The 18,078-nt window shown below is 44.3% G+C and overlaps 1 protein-coding gene across 2 annotated transcripts in view; it reads left to right on the forward strand.

The window, feature by feature from the left end:
• The window catches only part of IFIH1 (interferon induced with helicase C domain 1), a 37,882-nt gene continuing 19,804 nt past the window's right edge, over positions 1-18,078 (forward strand). For both annotated transcript variants that reach the window (XM_087949832.1, XM_087949833.1), the window contains exons 1-4: positions 1-960; positions 4,960-5,116; positions 6,651-6,812; positions 13,138-13,221. In XM_087949832.1, coding sequence (XP_087805958.1) covers positions 433-960; positions 4,960-5,116; positions 6,651-6,812; positions 13,138-13,221 — 931 coding nt within the window. In that variant the 5' untranslated portion in view covers positions 1-432. The remainder of the gene's footprint in view (positions 961-4,959; positions 5,117-6,650; positions 6,813-13,137; positions 13,222-18,078) is intronic.

Raw genomic sequence — 18,078 nt, forward strand, 5'->3', positions numbered from 1 at the left:
GGAGAATTCTACGTTTTCTAGAATGATTCGTGCTGTGAATTGTGGGAAAGGTAAAACGAAAACGTCTGATGGGAGCAATATTGGGAGGAAGGAACTTGCTGGAACATTGGTCGCCTTCGTAAGGTTCCTCCGTGGCGGGCGAAACTAGCCAAATTGCAGCCACTCCCCCTCCCCTTTCAGAGCAAAGGGAAACGGGCGTCTGGAAACTAAAGCTCCCACTGAGAATAGAAACCGAAAGTGCAGCCGGAGAATCGCCCAGCTTTCGCCCGGCCAAGTGACAGGATCAAGATCGAGGAGTGAAAGGAACAGCCGGCTGTGTTTCCCGGAGGGCGAAGTTGTAAGTTTGGGAAGCCGGGACGCCGCGCATAGACGGAATCGTTGCCCTTTCCCGAGCGGTTCCCCGCCGGCGGCTACAGCAGCAGCAGCAGCAGCATGGAAGCGGCCGCCAGTCCATCCCCCGCCGGCGGCTACAGCAGCAGCAGCACCACCACCACCACCACCATGGAAGCGGCCGCCAGCCCATCCCGGGACGAGTGCATCCTCTACTTGATCTCTTGCTTTAGGACCAGGATCAAGAACAACGTCCGAGTGCATCAAGTGCTGGATTTGATGCCGTCCCTCAGCCTCGACCAAAAACGTCAGCTCCATGCTGTGGCTGCAGAAAAAGGGGACGTGGAAGCCGCGGAGAAGCTGCTCTCCCTGGTGGAGAAGGGGGCTCCCGACTCGCCGGGCTTATGCCAGGAGTTCTGCGAGGCGCTGGTGAAGGGAGGCTATGCCGCCGCCGATTACCTGGATCCCAGCCTGAATGAACTGCCCTCGCCCTCTTTGGAAGCGGCCGGCGACCTGGGCAAGGCTCTGGTGAACCTGTTCTTCGATCACCTCACCGACACGCTACAGGCCACTCAGGTGGCTCTCCGGTGTTTGGGAAAGGGGCTGTTAAATCTCGAAGATGTGGAGCGGGTAAGCCGGAACAGAGCAAGGGCGGCAGCAGGGAGCCAAACCGGGTCCTCTCGTTAAAACTAGGTGTGGGGGCAGGGGGTTGCAGCGAAATGGGGCGAGAGAGATCCGGAAAGAAGAGGGCTCTCCAAGGTATTTGGAATGAATCCCCGGAATTCCTTATAGGCCTTATACCAGACCTGGATTTCTGAAACCTCAACAACTTTAAAATGTGTGGACTTGGACTCTCTGAATTCCCCCATGCACCTTACAATTGTTGAGATTGTGGAAAGCTGTAGGGAAGACCATATGGGAGATCAAACCCATCCTAAATGTAAAATCTGAAATTAGGGGTCTCCAACCTTAGCAACTTTAAGACTTGTGGACTTCAACTCCCAGAATTCCTCAGCCAGCTTTGCTGGCTGAGGAATTCTGGGAGTTGAAGTCCACAAGTCTTAAAGTTGCCAAGGTTGGAGACCCCTGCCTTACAAAACGCTTTTGGAGAAAACATATATTTTGCCAAATGAATCTTGTCCACAATACCTACTTTAGAGAACTCCCTCTCGCTCTCATCTAGCTAATTGTTTAAACTAACCAGCTCCCTCATAAGAGGCTCTGGGCAGTGTATTTGTTTATATTTCCTATTTCTTAACCGATATGGTTAACGGTGGGGCTGACCAACAATCAAGTATTCACAGAGCGGATTTTTGAAGTAAACCGTGACCCTAGAATTCTGCTCCTAATCACCATGATGCCAAAAACAGTGGATGCTTCATGACATTTTCATGCTTGGATCACAATGTTGCACATAAGTATGTAAGGTGTGGAGTCTATCACAATGCATGATTTGTCACTTGCCTTCTCCTGCTGCAATGTCCTGGGGTCATGTGATCACCTTTTCTGACCTGACCAGCAAAGTCAAGAAACCAGATTTGCCTTACAACCAGGTTACTAACTTAACAACTTCAGTAATTCACTGAACTATGCAAGAAAGGTTGTGAACTCACTTTTTCCCTTAGCAACAGAAATTATGGGCTCATTTGTGGGTTATAAGTTGAGGACTATCCCCGCATATCTTGCACAGTTACATGAATCACTGCAGTTGTTAAATTAGTAACATGGTTGTCTAGCTTCTTGATTTTGTTTGTCGGGTCACAAACTTATCCTAATTTAAAAAGTGTAAGGCAGGAGTATTCTTTGCTGCCAACTCAAGGCCTGGGGGAGAGCATAATAATGAGATTGTACTGCTGTCCCCTAAGGGGCTATTGATGTCTTCATAAAACGTGTATGCTGGAGCTTTATTGCTGCACCACTGCTACTTATTATATCTGAGTACAGTTCTGGTGGTGGAATGTAGTCTGGATTCCCAGGGAAGGGGGAGAGGGTGACTGCATTCCAGAGAAATAAGGGACAGCAAAGTTTAGATAGTTTGATTGGGAGGAAGAGAGTCTAAACCAAAAGTGTCAAACTCAAGGCCTGCAGGCCGGATCTGCCCTGCGGGGTGCTTAAATCTAACCCATGGAGGCCGGCCTGGAAATAGCAAAGGACCAGCTCATGATGCCTCTGGTAGCCAAAACGGGGCACATGGGGGCTGCATACAGCCTCCACACGCACCGTTTTCAGCCTAGAAGGTCTCCTGTAGCATCCTGACAGCCAAAATGGGGCATGGAGGGCCATGTGTTGGGGCTATGTGCACCCCCCCCATGTCCATTTTGGCCAGCAGGGTACTGCAGGAGTCATCCATCCCGTCTCCCCATCCCCCAGCTGGCCCATGGAGAACTACAGCCCTCGAAGAAATCCAGTTTGACACCCCTGGTCTAGAACTTAGGAGTTCTCCGAGTATATATCTTTAATGATGCAAATAATTTCCTTTAGTTGAGCACGATTTCTGTCTAGGAGTGTAACCATAAAGGAAAGTGCTTAGAAGAAACTCACCATGTGTTTTTGGGATTTTGGAGCTGGAGAGTTCTAGCTCAGCTGTTCCTTGTAGCAACAATGAGAGAAATCAAAAAGAATGAAGTATTTCCAAATCAGGCTGCCACTAGGGCGAGGCATCTGCCTTGAACATTCTTGGACTTTGTTTCTTTCTTTTAGGTCACCTAGCAGAGCTTGAGTTGACAAATGCTGCTCAGAAGAGAGCTGGATATTGTTTTAAGTATAACTCTTTGAAAACACAGGGAGTAGCATATAAAGGGTAGCCCTCGCTTAGCAATGGCCTGGCAACTATTCACAGCTAACAGTGATGATGAAAAAGCAACTTTATGACAAATCCTGCCATTTACAACCTTTGAAGGTCTATAAAGCAAAAGACAGGTAAAGCAAGATCACAGTTTTACTTAGTGACCACTTTTAATGACTGGGTTGCTGGTCCCAATTGTGACGGCTAAACAAGGACTACTTAGACTTAGAACTTAGGCCCTAGAATAACTTTTGTTACTTTGAATGTACACTAATCGGCATACATTAAAATGAAATTTCATTTGATGATAGCTCTCAAAGGGTCTCCACCTCTAATATACGTGACATAAACATGATGAAATAAATAAATACAAAATTATGCATACACCCACCTATATTATATGACCCGGAGAAACAACACAGTCTAGTTGGGATGTATACTTGTACATAGTGAGAAATATGAATCTTGCGAGTTTACCAGTCAGATAGCATAGGGCACGGGTTTCAAACTCAAGGCCTACAGAGTGCTTAGATCTGGCCCACAGGACCATCCTGGAAACAGCAAAGGACTGGCCCGCCGTGCCTCTGCCAACAAAAACAAAGCTCAGGGAGGCCGTGTGCAACCTGCCGTGCTCCATTTTCAGCTGCGATGGCCTCCTGCGGCCATCTGCTGGCAAAAACTGAGCTTGGGGAGCCCTCCCAGGCTCCATTTTCGGCCACAACAGCCTCCTGCATCCCTTTGCCAGCAAAAACAAATCTCGGGAGGCTGTGTGTGGCCTACCCAGGCTCCATTTTTGGCTGTGATGGGCTCCTGCAGCCCTCTGCCAGCGAAAACGGAGCCCAGGGAGGGCTCCCCGAGATCCATTTTTGTTGGCAGATGGCTGCAGGAGGCCGTTGTGGTTGAAAACTGAGCGTCAACAAGTGACGTCGTCTTGGCCATGGCCCCTCCCAGCCCCAGCCCCTCCCAAGGTCAAATACAAGTCTGATGCAGCCCTCAATGAAATCGAGTTTGACACGCCTGGCATAGGGAAGAAAGCTGTTACAGAATTGGGTAGTCCTACTATAAATTGAAACCTCCTCCTAGAGGGAAGCATCAGAAACGGACTGTGAAGTGAGTGTGTGGGGTCTCCAACAATGCTTTGAGGTCTAAGCACATAGCACTTATAAGCAGTATTCTGAATGACAGACAGAAAGTGAGCGTTCTATAATCTCAGTTGTCCTTACCACTCTCTGTAGGGACTTTCTCTCTGAGGCACTGCAGCCACCAAATCAAACAGTGATGCAGTTTGTTAAGATGCTCTCAATGATGCCTCTGTAAAAAAAAAGTGGCTAGGACAGAAGGAGAAAGATGTGCTCTCCTCATCCAACGCAGGAGATGCTGGTTTGCACGCTTTACTAAGGATGATGTGTGGAGAGACCAGACTCTTCGTTATCTGCACCCCCAGACACTTAACACCATTATCTCTACCGCTCATTTAGTGGCAGTTCAAAGTGAAATGGTGCTGGACAAAGTAACTTAACAATTATTGCAGCATCCACACGGTCATGTGATCAGAATTCTCTTTTACGATCTCCCCAGCCAGCTTCCAAGCAGAAAAGTTAATGGGGAAGCAGGATTCAGGAACAATCCCGTGATTCGCTTAACAAACACAGGATTCACTTGACGATATGGCCAAACAATCGTAAAATCAGGCACAACTCCATGTCCCCCCTTCTCTTAGAGACGTTCCTCTAGTAGTCATAGACCACAGACTTCCCGTAGTTGACAATAAGAAATGACATTGATATGCATTGTGAAGCATCTTACCGAAATGTTTGTCTTGCCTCTTTGATTTTCCTAAACAGGTAGTCATCGAAAAGGATAAACAGGGGAATAAGCCGGCAGTGAGAGAAATGCTCTATAGGATAACACAGAAGAAAGAATGGCTCTCACCTTTTCTGGAAGCCCTGGGTGAAGCTGGTCATGCAAACATGGCCGCTTACATAAGTGGGCACCCAAACGGTAATAATATAATTTCATGAGTTTCAGTGCAGCTTCACGTTTTGATAAATGTTTGTGTGCTGGTGGTGTTGCTTTCATTGCTTGTCGCCTAAGAGAGTTTCGCTCCATAGGGCTTGCTGTTTAAAAGGAAGAGTTCAGGATCGTGGGGAGGATATAGAGGTGCAGTTGTGCCCGTGACTTTACAGGCCCTTCGTAAAATTTGTAAGATACGGACGACCATTTTGTAAGTAAACGAGCAATCAGACCAAACCCTTTTTATTTCTATGGTGATTCAGATTTAGCTACTGATCATCACAGAATAGCATAATCATTAAACAAAGGATAGGAAGAAAGAATATGCATTTTGCAAAGGTTACGTAAAATTAGGAGCATAACTATGTTTCAAATATAATCGGTTTAAATTTTCAACTGGAAAGGAAATGACAGTCTTGAAATGAATTGACTCGCTTCTGACCTATGCTTATATATAGTCCTCAACTTACAACCATTCGTTTAGTGAGCATTTGAAGTAATGACAGCCTTGAAAACAGTGGCCTTTGATTAGTGCTTGCACTTACCTGTCATAGGATGAACGTTTGAATGCATGGTAACCAGCATGTATTTTATGACAGTTACAGCATCGAGGTGTTGCATGATCATTTGACCTCCCCAACCAGCTTCCAACAGGTGTGATCAATGGGGGAAGCTGGATTTGCTTAATGACCACGTGATTCTTTTTAACGACTCTATGATTCACTAAATGATTGAGGCAGAAGGGATTGTAAAGTTGGGCACAGCTTGCTTAATGACGGACTTGCTTAGCAATAGGAGTCCCGATCCCAATCATGATTGTAAGTTGAAGGCTACCTGTTCTTCTATATATAGTAGAGACTGATAATATTGTGTTGGGAGATTATTACTGGCTTACTTTCTTTGTTTCTACATTTACTCGGGAATAAGATATACTAAAAACAATGAAAGTTGTTTTTAAATAGACAACTTGTAGATCTGTTCCTTACTGGCTATAAACTTGTTCCAGTAGGACTTCATTTCTCTGAGTTGCCATGGTCTGTGGTCTTATTTTTGTTTTTCTCCTCATCTTTAAAGCTGCACTTTAAAGCACGGGTGTCAGACTCAAATCACATCATGTGACCTATCATGACATTTTTTGCCTTTGCAGAGCTGGGGTGGATGTGGCCTGCATGTGACTCATCCGCCCTATTAGAAGGCTAATAGGCCTGCTTTAAAGCTTCAAGCCTTCTGAAAGTTCTCTACTTTCAAAAGTTGATTCTTGCTACTGTGCTTTGTAAGCCTTAAATTAAGGTTCCTTCATACTTGTTATTTGGGTGCATATATGAATAAGGACAGCCAGTGACAGATGGGAGGTTCTGATCATAAAACTCCCAAGATTTCTTTCAGTTTAGCCCTGAGTACATCCCGAATTGTATATTAGAAACTGAAGTCCATCGATTTCATGTAGGTCCTTAATTGAACGGTTAATTAAATGAATAAGCTTTAGTCATGGATTGCAACATTTTTATTTTTGGCTGAACAGAACAAGGCGTAAATGGAGCTTCTGATTCATCAAATGTAATGTATGAGGCACCAAACTCTGAAGCTGTGGAGAATCTGCAGCCAAGAACCGAATTACAAGAAGCTCTGGAGGATGAGAAGAATGTATCAGAAAAATCATTTGAAGACCTCCCTGCAATTTCAGGTGATTTGTCAGCTACCAGTATTTTTACATATAATTTGTATAACTGATCATTAATATTGTAAAGTGGTGGATGCCATTACATGTGTGTGTGTGTGTGTGTGTGTGTGTGTGTGTGTGTGGTATTCAGCTTTGTTTGGGTATTTTCCCACGTCGTTATAGTTGTGCTTTTAAAGTTGTAGCAACATTTCGGCAGAATCTCAAAGATGCCTTGGTTTTCCATATATGAAGTCCCCTGTGCATCATGCCCGGCCACATACATTGGACAGACCAATAGAAGAATAAGTACCCACCTGGATGAACACAAAAATGCAGTAAAAAAGCTGGAACACACTTCCTCACTAGTCCAACACATGAAAGCCACAGGTCATAGCATCAACTTCAATGGCACCAAAACCCTAGCCACTATAGAAAACCCAAGCCATAGGGGGGGGGGGGGGGGGGGGGGGGGGGGGGGGGGGGGGGGGGGGGGGGGGGGGGGGGGGGGGGGGGGGGGGGGGGGGGGGGGGGGGGGGGGGGGGGGGGGGGGGGGGGGGGGGGGGGGGGGGGGGGGGGGGGGGGGGGGGGGGGGGGGGGGGGGGGGGGGGGGGGGGGGGGGGGGGGGGGGGGGGGGGGGGGGGGGGGGGGGGGGGGGGGGGGGGGGGGGGGGGGGGGGGGGGGGGGGGGGGGGGGGGGGGGGGGGGGGGGGGGGGGGGGGGGGGGGGGGGGGGGGGGGGGGGGGGGGGGGGGGGGGGGGGGGGCGGGGGGGGGGGGGGGGGGGGGGGGGGGGGGGGGGGGGGGGGGGTTGGGTTTTGTTGTTGGGGGTTGGTGAATATAAAAAATTTAAAAGACAAGCCATAGAGATTGAAAAAAGACCTGAAAGCATGGATAGAAGAGATGATTCCACCAGACTGTCAATTATTTGGAAGCCTGCACTCACAAACAAAAAAATCTCCACACCATAAGCCAGGCAAACACCTGGGCACAAACAGATCCCCCCCCTGATACCTCCAGCTCAAACACACCCCAACCAGGCACCCAGATGAAACCTAGCTTCCTAACAAATGATAGCCGTCCATTTACTCAGAGCCAAGCTGCACTAAAAGCCTCCAATACAGGAACTCAATGTTGCCAGCCAACCAAGACAAAAAAACCCACAAAACAGACAGAAGATATTGGAAACACCAATCAAGCAGAACACAGCAAACTCCAAGACCAATAAACACAGATCAAGACTCCCAACCAATCAGGATGAAGAAAAAACCATTCTGGCACAGCAGTAGGCTAGCCCCAAATTTAAAACTGAAACAACTGTAAAAGTCTGACTCACAGACGAACACAATACAGAAGCCTGATGATGGCAGATGAGATTCTGCCGAAACGTTGCTACAACTTTAAAAGCACAACTACAATGATGTGGGAAAATACATGCCAGCTTAAGAAACAAAGCTGAATACCATACATGTAAGTACCAGCGAAAACTTAAGAATGAATATGAATATACACACACACACACACACACACACACACACACACACACACACACATATCATGTAAAATCACTTCATGGTGTTTTCTATCTGAAAAGTTTGCTCTCCTCTGACATAATCAATTTAACTAAAAAATGCCAAATCTCCCTCAAATTAAAGACATTGGGTCCTAAGCTTTTCAAGAAGAAATGACGTTCACCATAAAAGCACTAAATGTAGCTTTATACACTGCTCAAAAGAATAAAGGGAACACTTAAACAACACAATGTAACTCCAAGTCAATCACACTTCTGTGAAATCAAACTGTCCACTTAGGTAGCAACACTGATTGACAATCAGTTTCACATGCTGTTGTGCAAATGGAATAGACAACAGGTGGAAAGCATAGGCAGATAGCAAGACATCCCCAATAAAGGAGTGGTTCTGCATGTGGTGACCACAGACCACTTCTCAGTTCCTATGCTTTCTGGCTGATGGTTTAGTCACTTTTGAATGCTGGCGGTGCTTTCACTCTAGTGGTAGCATGTGGCGGAGTCTACAACCCACACAAGTGGCTCAGGTAGTGCAGCTCATCCAGGATGGCACATCAATGCGAGCTGTGGCAAGAAGGTTTGCTGTGTCTGTCAGCGTAGGGTCCAAAGCATGGAGGCGCTACCAGGAGACAGGCCAGTACATCAGGAGACGTGGAGGAGGCCGTAGGAGGGCAACAACCCAGCATCAGGACCACTACCTCCGCCTTTGTGCAAGGAGGGACAGGAGGAGCACTGCCAGAGCCCTGCAAAATGACCTCCAGCGGGCCACAAATGTGCATGCGGATGCTCAAACGGTCAGAAACAGACTCCATGAGGGTGGTATGAGGGCCTGACTCCACAGGTGGAGGCTGTGCTTACAGCCCAACACCATGCAGGACATTTGGCATTTGCCAGAGAACACCAAGATTGGCAAATTCTCCACTGGCGCCCTGTGCTCTTCACAGATGAAAGCAGGTTCACACTGAGCACATGTGACAGACGTGACAGGGTCTGGAGACGCCGTGGAGAACGTTCTGCTGCCTGCAACATCCTCCAGCATGACTGGTTTGGTCAGTAATGGTGTGGGGTGGCATTTCTTCAGGGGGCCGCACAGCCCTCCATGTGCTTGCCAGAGGTAGCCTGACTGCCATTAGGTACCAAGATGAGATCCTCAAATCCCTTGTGAGACCATATGCTGGTGTGGTTGGCCCTGGGTTCCTACTAATGCAAGACAATGCTAGACTTCATGTGGCTGGAGTGTGTCAGCAGTTCCTGCAAGACAAAGGCATTGATGCTATGGACTGGCCCACCCGTTCCCCAGGCCTGAATCCAATTGAGCACATCTGGGACATCATGTCTCGCTCCATCCACCAATGCCACGTTGCACCACAGACTGTCCAGGAGGTGGGGGATGCTTTTGTCCAGGTATGGGAGGAGATCCCTCAGGAGACCATCCGCCACCTCATCAGGAGCATGCCCAGGTGTTGTAGGGAGGCACGTGGAGGCCACACACACTACTGAGCCTCATTTTGATTTGTTTTAAGGACATTATTTCAAAGTTGGATCAGCCTGTAGTGTTTTTTTCCACTTTAATTTTGAGTGTAACTCCAAATCCAGACCTCTCTAGGTTGCTAAATTTGATTTCCATCAATAATTTTTGTGTGATTTTGTTGTCAGCACATTCAACTATGTAATGAACAAAGTATTTACTAAGAATATTTCATTCAGATCTAGGATGTCTTATTTTTGTGTTCCCTTTATTTTTTTGAGCAGTGTATTCTTCCTCTATTCCCCAAGTGTAGAATGAAAGCATCTTTCTTTTTCACTGAAACAGCTATAACTCTCTTTTCATGTGCCTGCCTGCCAAAAACTCATGAGAAGGCTGCGCACAATTTGGACAAAGCCACATGCAATTTGGACAAGGGTACAACCTTGGGAAGAAGATGGCACAGCCAGCAGCTACTTCCTGAACGGGCCAGGATGGGGACATCTAATCAGCAGCGGCAGAACGAAGACAGTGAAAATCAGTTGTGGGTAGAAAGGCTAGCAGAGCCAGTGAGTGAAGGACAGCCAAAGCATCAGAGATTGGGTAGAGGAGAGAGGCATTTGGGGGAAGTTGAAGCACCCTGGAGTTATAAGTGCAGGAGGCTGCCAGGCACCAGAATTTTGATCACATGACTGTAAAGATTCCCCTCGCACATACATGCTAGTCATTTCTGGCTCTAGGGGGCGGTGCTCATCTCCGTTACAAAGCCGAAGAGCCAGCGCTGTCCAAAGATGTCTCCGTGGTCATGTGGCCGGCATGACTAAACGCTTGAAGGCGCACGGAACGCTGTTACCTTCCTACCAAAATGGTCCCTATTTTTCTACTTGCATTTTTACATGCTTTAAAACTGCTAGATTGGCAGAAGCTGCAATAAGAAATGGGAGCTCACTCCATTACACGATGCTGGGGATTCGAACTGCCCAACCTTTCTGATCAACAAGCTCAGCGTCTTAGCCACTGAGCATGCAATTTGCATTTCATTTGAAGATCAAAAAATAGGGTTATATTCTCTCTACCTCCACTCCCCACTCCATGTGTTTATAAAGAACGTTATGTTAGGATCCAGTTGTAATTGTACCGTGCTACTTCCACTATGAAAATATAGGTATAGTGAAAGAAACGGGCATCGGTTCCCAGGAAATTGCACTACACTGGCCAGAATGCTTATCAGCCTAGCTTGATATTATCTGCCTGATTGCCTCTAGCTTTCAAAATCTGTGTGTGTCTCTCTCTTACTATGTCACAATCACTAAAAAGGGCAAAGAGTGTTTTGGGGAGAAGGAGGATATGGAGCTAGAACAAACATACACATTCTTCGTTACATGTAGGAACTTTTAATTTTTTATCTCTCTTTTCCAAAAAACCTTGTTCCCCTTCCATTTCCCTCATCAGTTCTTCAACAGTTACAAAGAAAGAGCATTTCCTAATCATGGTACAATTTTCACCCTGCTAGAATTAATTGGTGTGAACTTTCTCTACCCATAGCACCTGCTAGCTCCTCCATTTGCTGAAAGAGAAGACGTAACTTTGCTTTCCTCCCTCTGCCCATTGGAAAAATAGTTGTGACTCATTCCTGTTGCTGTTATAATTCAATTACATCTGTCTGTCCAAGAAATGTATATAAATGGATTCAGAGCTTGTTTAAATAAGGAAGAGAAGACACTCTGTTCTTAATTTAAATACGTTGTTCTCATCTCCAACTGTGCATTCAGTCTTTAGTTTTAAAATAAGTAAGGGGTTATATAAGTACTTAATTTTATAAGTAAGAAATTGGATGATTCTTTCCAGCCCGGCATTTTGCTGGTATTGATATAGTTTTAAATGAATCCTTCTTTATTTTTATTTTCCCTTTCATATCTTCTGCAGTGTTGGAAGGGACGAATGAATTTCATCCTTCTAAGGCCATTTGCTGAAATAGAACTTTGCAAATCATGTTTTTTTACCTCAGTTTTATACTTTTGCCTAAATGTAGGATCCTCGCCATTCGAATAGTATTCATCTTGATTCAAATACCTAGGGAATCAGTAGGTGGCACTCTATCCATCCGTGTTAAGAAGATCTGCTTCTTCTGCTGCGTAATCTAGTTTTTAGCCACAATAAATCCCATTGCGTCTTGTGTTAAATGTGGGTTAGATAAAGCAAATTTAATGTTATGGTCTCAAGAAAAAGGTTTCTTTACCCTGCCTAATTATGCACTACCTAATATAAATCAGAAACAGCTAATTTGGTGCAGTGATTAAGGCACCAGGCTAGAAATCGGGAGACTGTGGATTTATAGTCCTGTCTTAGATCACAAAACCAGGTGGTGACCTTGGACCAGTCTTTCTCTTTTATATTTAGAAAAGAAAAGGTAAGGACAAAACAATTGTGAAATACAGAGTGGGAGAGACAGACAGATAGAGAGACTTTAATACAGGTGGCCAGTGGTTAAAATGCATTACTGCAGGATGCCTCTGGCCACAACCAGGAGTTTAATCAAGGTTCACTTAGTTTTCCACCCTTCCCAGGTCATAAAATAAGGACCCAGGTTGTGGGGGTAATATGCTGACTGTAAACCGCTCAGATGGCTGTAAAACACTATGAAGCAGTATTTAAGCCTAAGTGCTATGGATATGAATATAGGCCAGGGGTGTCAAACTCAAGGCCCGCGGGCCAGATCTGGCCAGCGGAGTGCTTAGAACTGGGCTGTGGGGCCACCCTGGAAACAGTGAAGGACAGGCCCACGGTACCTCTGCCAGCAAAAATGGAGCTCTGTTTTCGCTGGCAGAGGGTTGCATGAGGCCGTCACAGCCGGAAATGGAGCTGGGGAGCCCATTTTCACTGGTAGAGTGCTTGGGCCTCCACAGGCGCCCCTAACATGAGTCATTCGAGTTGGCCACACCCACCCCAGTCCTGTGAGGTCAAACAGAACCCTGATGCGGCCCTCAAGGAAATTGAGTTTGACATCCCTGATATAGGCATATATAAATAGATTTTGATTCCTCATATTTGATTCCTCACGAGAGATCCATATGCCTGAATATGATTCAAGTTTGTGTCCCAGGTTGTCTGAACTAGTGAAACTCACAGAAAATATAAACAGGAAGAAAAAAACACATTTTGAACATTCATAAGTTTTCAGCTGTGCTTTAAACATTTCCTAGCAGTTTCTGCCTCTCTTATACTAATAGAAACACCTACTTATTTAATGAGAATAAGATTAAGGAAAGGGATTACATCAAATAGCAAAGTATGTTAAGCAGAGGCAGAAATAACAGTGCATCGTGACATTTACTCTTCTGCTTATATATTTAACCTGCCAGAACCTGATGTCAGTTTGCAAGAAACAAATGCCTGTGATGTGAATGCAAACTTTGGACAGATGAACCTTTACAGTGATGATTCAGGTAGGACTTTTTCCCCTTGTACTCTGGTAAGCATGAGATGAAATTAGAAGCATATGCTCAGTCAACTTTTTCTTGCGATAGAAGCTTTGTGTTCATGGCCAAATGGTAGCAGCATCGGGGAGTGGGGGCTGCTGAGTTCTTTAATTTATGTTACTGCTTCCTCTGCCTACAAAAGTGTAAGTTGTCTGAACCATCTCCGTTTGTAGCTCGCAGACTCTTTCTGCCCAACAGTGCGTGCTTCAATTCTCCCATAATCCACATTGGTAACACTGTGGTTTTTGCAGCCTGTAACTTTTCTTTTCTCTCTGATCACTTTGCCTTTTGATTTTAGCTGCAGGTTTGCTAGATAATCCATTCACAATGTTATTTTATTTTATTTTCATTGATTTGATTGTCACTTAACAGGGGTCTTCAAACATGACAGCTTTAAGACTTGTAGACTTCAACTCCCAGAGTTCCTCCTCCAGTCATGTTAGCTCAGGAATTCTGGGAGTTGAAGTCCACAAGTCTTAAACTTGCCAAGTTTAAAGGCCCTTGGCTTACAAGATAATAGGTATAAGTATAAACATGAGTAAGAATACAGGAAATAGGTATGAATAAATGGGGACTGTTAAGCCTGGATTCCCCAACGGGTGTTAAGGAAAACAAACTAAACAGAATGTGCAGCGAAGTCAGATAGGAAGACAGGTAAATGTGTGAGATAAGTTTTCTAATTAACACGCAGTAAAAATACAGATACGCTTGTGCTATCAAAAATATAGTTTATTCCATTTAAGAATTATAGCATAGTCAAAATAACGGTCCATTAGTCATATATCAATTTCAGTCAAGTCTTGTCGGGGATACTCTATTTGCAAAGTCCGTGTTGAATAGCCAATGTCAGTTCACTTACAATAAATCAGTCCAATCTTTATCTTCTCTCCGTTGAGAAAAATCAACACTCTTTTTTCTCTCCCCATTTCAGCAATAACGCAGTCATCAGTAAGCCAGAGAGAGAGAGCTGGAATTGCCTCGCTTCTTATATAGTGCTTTTACAATCACACCCTTAATTACATTCTTGCAGTTAAAGTTACACACACTTTAACTAACAAACCATGATACCTTATTTATTATTTTTACCCAAACCAGTTAGGGTAAACAATGTTATCCCTAACAGGGACAATAGGACAGGGATGGTAGGCACAATTGTGCACTTACGCACGCCCCTTATGTTCCCCACAAAGACACCCAGTCCCATCTATGATGCACACACACCCTTCCGATCATGTTCCATGTGAACCTGCTCACAGAAATAGGAAATTTAAAGTTAGATATAAAAAAGAAAAGTGGTCCAGCAAGAGGAAGAAATAAAGATTCCTCCTGCTGGGTTCTTGTCATCTCTGTCACTCTTTTGACTGAGGTATAAATAGCCCTCGACTTACAATACTTCATTTAGTGACCGTTCAAAGTTACAACAGCACTGAAAAAAGTGACTTATGACCCTTTCTCAGACTTACAACCTTTGCAACGTCCCCATGATCAGGTGATCAAAATTCAGATGCCTGGCCACTTGTTCCTATTTATGACGGTTGCAGTGTCCCAGGGTCATGTGGGATCAGCTTCCGTGATCTCCTGACGAGCAGAGTCATTGGGGAAGCCAGATTCACTTAACAACTGTGCTAACAAATGCAGTGATTCACTTAACAACTATGGCAAGAAAGGTTGTAAAATGGGGCAAACCTCACTTAACCAATGTCTCACTTAACCACAGAAACTTCAGGCTCCACTTTGGTCTGTAAGTTGAGCACTCCCTGTACTCCTATATCTGGATCTACTCTAAACAGAATCGATATCCAGTACTGTACAGTCAGTTTCTTTGTCTATACTAGCAGCTATCTAAAAATGAGGGAAATTAATTCTGGAACAGACAGAACAGTGGTGGGATTCAAAAAAAAATACTACCAGTTCTGTGGGCGTGGCTTGGTGGGCATGGCAGGGGAAGGATACTGCAAAATCTCCATTCCCATCCCACTCCAGGGGAAGGATACTGCAAAATCTCCATTCCCTCCCCACCCCACTAACCTGCTTTCCAGCTCCGTTCTTCTGTGCAGGACAACAAAAGAAGACCCAGCTGATCAGCAGGGACTCAGGAGGCAGAGAATAGATGGGGGTGGGGCCTGCTACTGGTTCTCTAGAACTGGTCAGAACCTGCTGAATACCACCTCTGGGACAGAATTAGTATGATAAATAATACAAAATGATCTTGTGTGGCTACATGAGAAGGTGGCTTGGTCCTAACAGAAATCATAGCATCTAAGTAAGATCATCATAGTTTTAGCATAGATCAACGTGTAAATCATCTGCAATCGTATGGATTACTCATGTAGTGTCTATGCACAATGGCAAGTTCATTGGATACAACAGTTAGGAAGATAGGCAAAAATGTCATATTTCTTAAATGAGAACAATACATCAAAAGAAACTTTGGAATATTAAATTGCAAGTATCTGTATAGACTATCGTGGACTTTTGAGGTGGGTGAACCATAAGCATGCTTTAAAAAAAAAAAGGCATGTAGATCTTTGTCTCCAGCAAGACTCTTAGAAAACACTCCACTTCTAGGGATTGATTCTACCAGCACTAATAATAGTATTTTAGTCATATGAATTGCTAGTTTCTACTTACAGTTTAGGTGGGAGTCATAACGCTCAAAGTAATAAATGCTTAAATAACAATTAAAAAGAATTGGGAAATAAAATACAGTAAGGGCATGCCTGTATCTGCCCACGGAGCAGCTATTTAATGTTAGACCCTGGACATTGCAAAATCAGATACATTAAAAATAAAAATAATAAAATGAGTATGCCTGGTTGACTGGGCCTCTAATTATCAATTTTTCGAAAACAGAACAAAAAGAATGCTGCAACCTGGATAACCAAAGCACAAGCCAATGTAACCCAGATCATCTGCTCTGCTTTGAGTGATCATGGTCATGATCCTTGCCCAAATTTATCCATCTCCTATCTCTGCCTACAGTCAGAGGGCTGTAAACTTTTCTTCCTAGCAAGCGGGGGTGGGATTCTTCCAGTTCTCACCTATTTGCTAGAACTGGTTGTTAACGTTCTAAGCAGTTCAGAGAACCGGTTGTTAGAAGAAATTACTGGCCTAATCCTGTAAAGAAGGCAGGAAGGAAACATTCTGGTGTTGCTTACAGAAACTGCCTCTCCGTTGACCCTTATTACATTCTTGGCAGGATTAGACTTCCTGTCTCAGGAATCTGTGTGGAGTTTGTTTCCCCTCCTTTGCTGGTACTTTGCTTTTGTGGAGTGACCATTCAAAGTTACAATGGTACTGAAAAAAGTGACATGACCATTTTTCACACTTATGACTGTTGCAGCATCCCCACAGTCATGAGAGGCCAGGCGAGGAGATGCGTGCCTCGATGTGAGTGATATTGAGTTGGCCACGCCCAGCCAATAACATGACCACCAAGCCACACCGACCAACTTAGCCACACCCACAGAACCGGTTGTTAAAAAATTTGAATCCCACCCCTGCTAGCAAGCCTGTATAAGTTTGAGCCCGAAGTATAGAAAAGGTTATGACTTTTGAGCGGGAAAAAGAGAGATGGTAATAAATATTAAGATTACAGAATACAGAATAACGGGAGGGACTTTGGAGGGCTTTTGGCCAGCCCCTGCCGAAGCAGGAGACTATATTATTCTGGACAAATGGCTGTCCTGTCTCTTAAAAACAGCTTCTGAAGACAAGCCTTTCCACTAATTAATTGTTCTCTCTGTCAGGAAATTTCTCCTTAGTTCTAGGTTGAATCCCTTTGATTCAACCTTTGATAAGTTTCCATCTATTACTTCTTAGCTTGCCCTCAGATGCTTTGGAGATCTCAAATATTGGAAAATTCTACCATGTCATCATCCCTAGTCTTCCTCTTCACTAAACTAGACGTAACCTTTGTCTTTTTTTCCAAAAATGTTTTTTTAATCTTTCTCTAATTACCATATTTTCATTTCAACCTTTGATCTATGCATTCTTTTTCCTCACCTTTGTTTTTGTCTCTTTTATTGCTTACTTTTTTAAAGAAAAAAATTAAAAAATATTAGCAGATAGTTTATATGGAAGAGTAATTAGGCCTAGATATAGTTCCATGCTCACTTGATCAAGTTACTATTCTTAAAATTAGATTATCTTCAAGTATCAAATTGTGGATAGGAAAACAAGAACAATATATATTTGAAGGGAAGAGCAGTAGATCTACCACACTTCACATTAAGTGCTGTACACTGGCTGTCTAACCATTAAGTAATTGTAGTGTATCACATTCTGAACAGGCAGTTCTGTTCATTTCTGCACGTTTCAATTTTGTTCTGCACATTCGGAACAAACAATGTTAATTATAGAAGATGGAATAAAACATTAAACCTGGGGATCATGATAGCATGTGCTTTTTTATCTTAAAATGGCCTTAGCTAATAATATAGCTAAAATGTACACTGAAGTGGTTTTCAGAAAACAGTCTACATCTATCTAGCTATCTCCATTCTTTATTCCAGGACTTGGGAACTTATGGCAGGAAACAGTTTAGTTAAAACTTTATGGCACTAGACCAGTTGTGTTGCTATTTGAAACTTGTATTGTCTAACAAAAATATCAGAACAATTCTAGAAAAAAAGAAAACCATTGTAGCATTACCGTAATAGATATCATTCACTCAGAGTCCCTAATAATGTTGTGAATAACAGATTCACTTTGGATAGCTCCATATAAGTCATACATAGGAGATGCCACTATTTCTTGACAGTTGAAGCATCATTATGGATTACACAGAATCCAATCTATAGTAGACCTTCTCCCCTCTCACAT

Source organism: Notechis scutatus, chromosome 1 (genome assembly GCF_049901735.1).
Source record: "Notechis scutatus isolate UNSWTSFEM ecotype Mainland chromosome 1, rNotScu1.2, whole genome shotgun sequence".
In the NCBI taxonomy this organism is placed as follows: Eukaryota; Metazoa; Chordata; class Lepidosauria; order Squamata; family Elapidae; genus Notechis; species Notechis scutatus.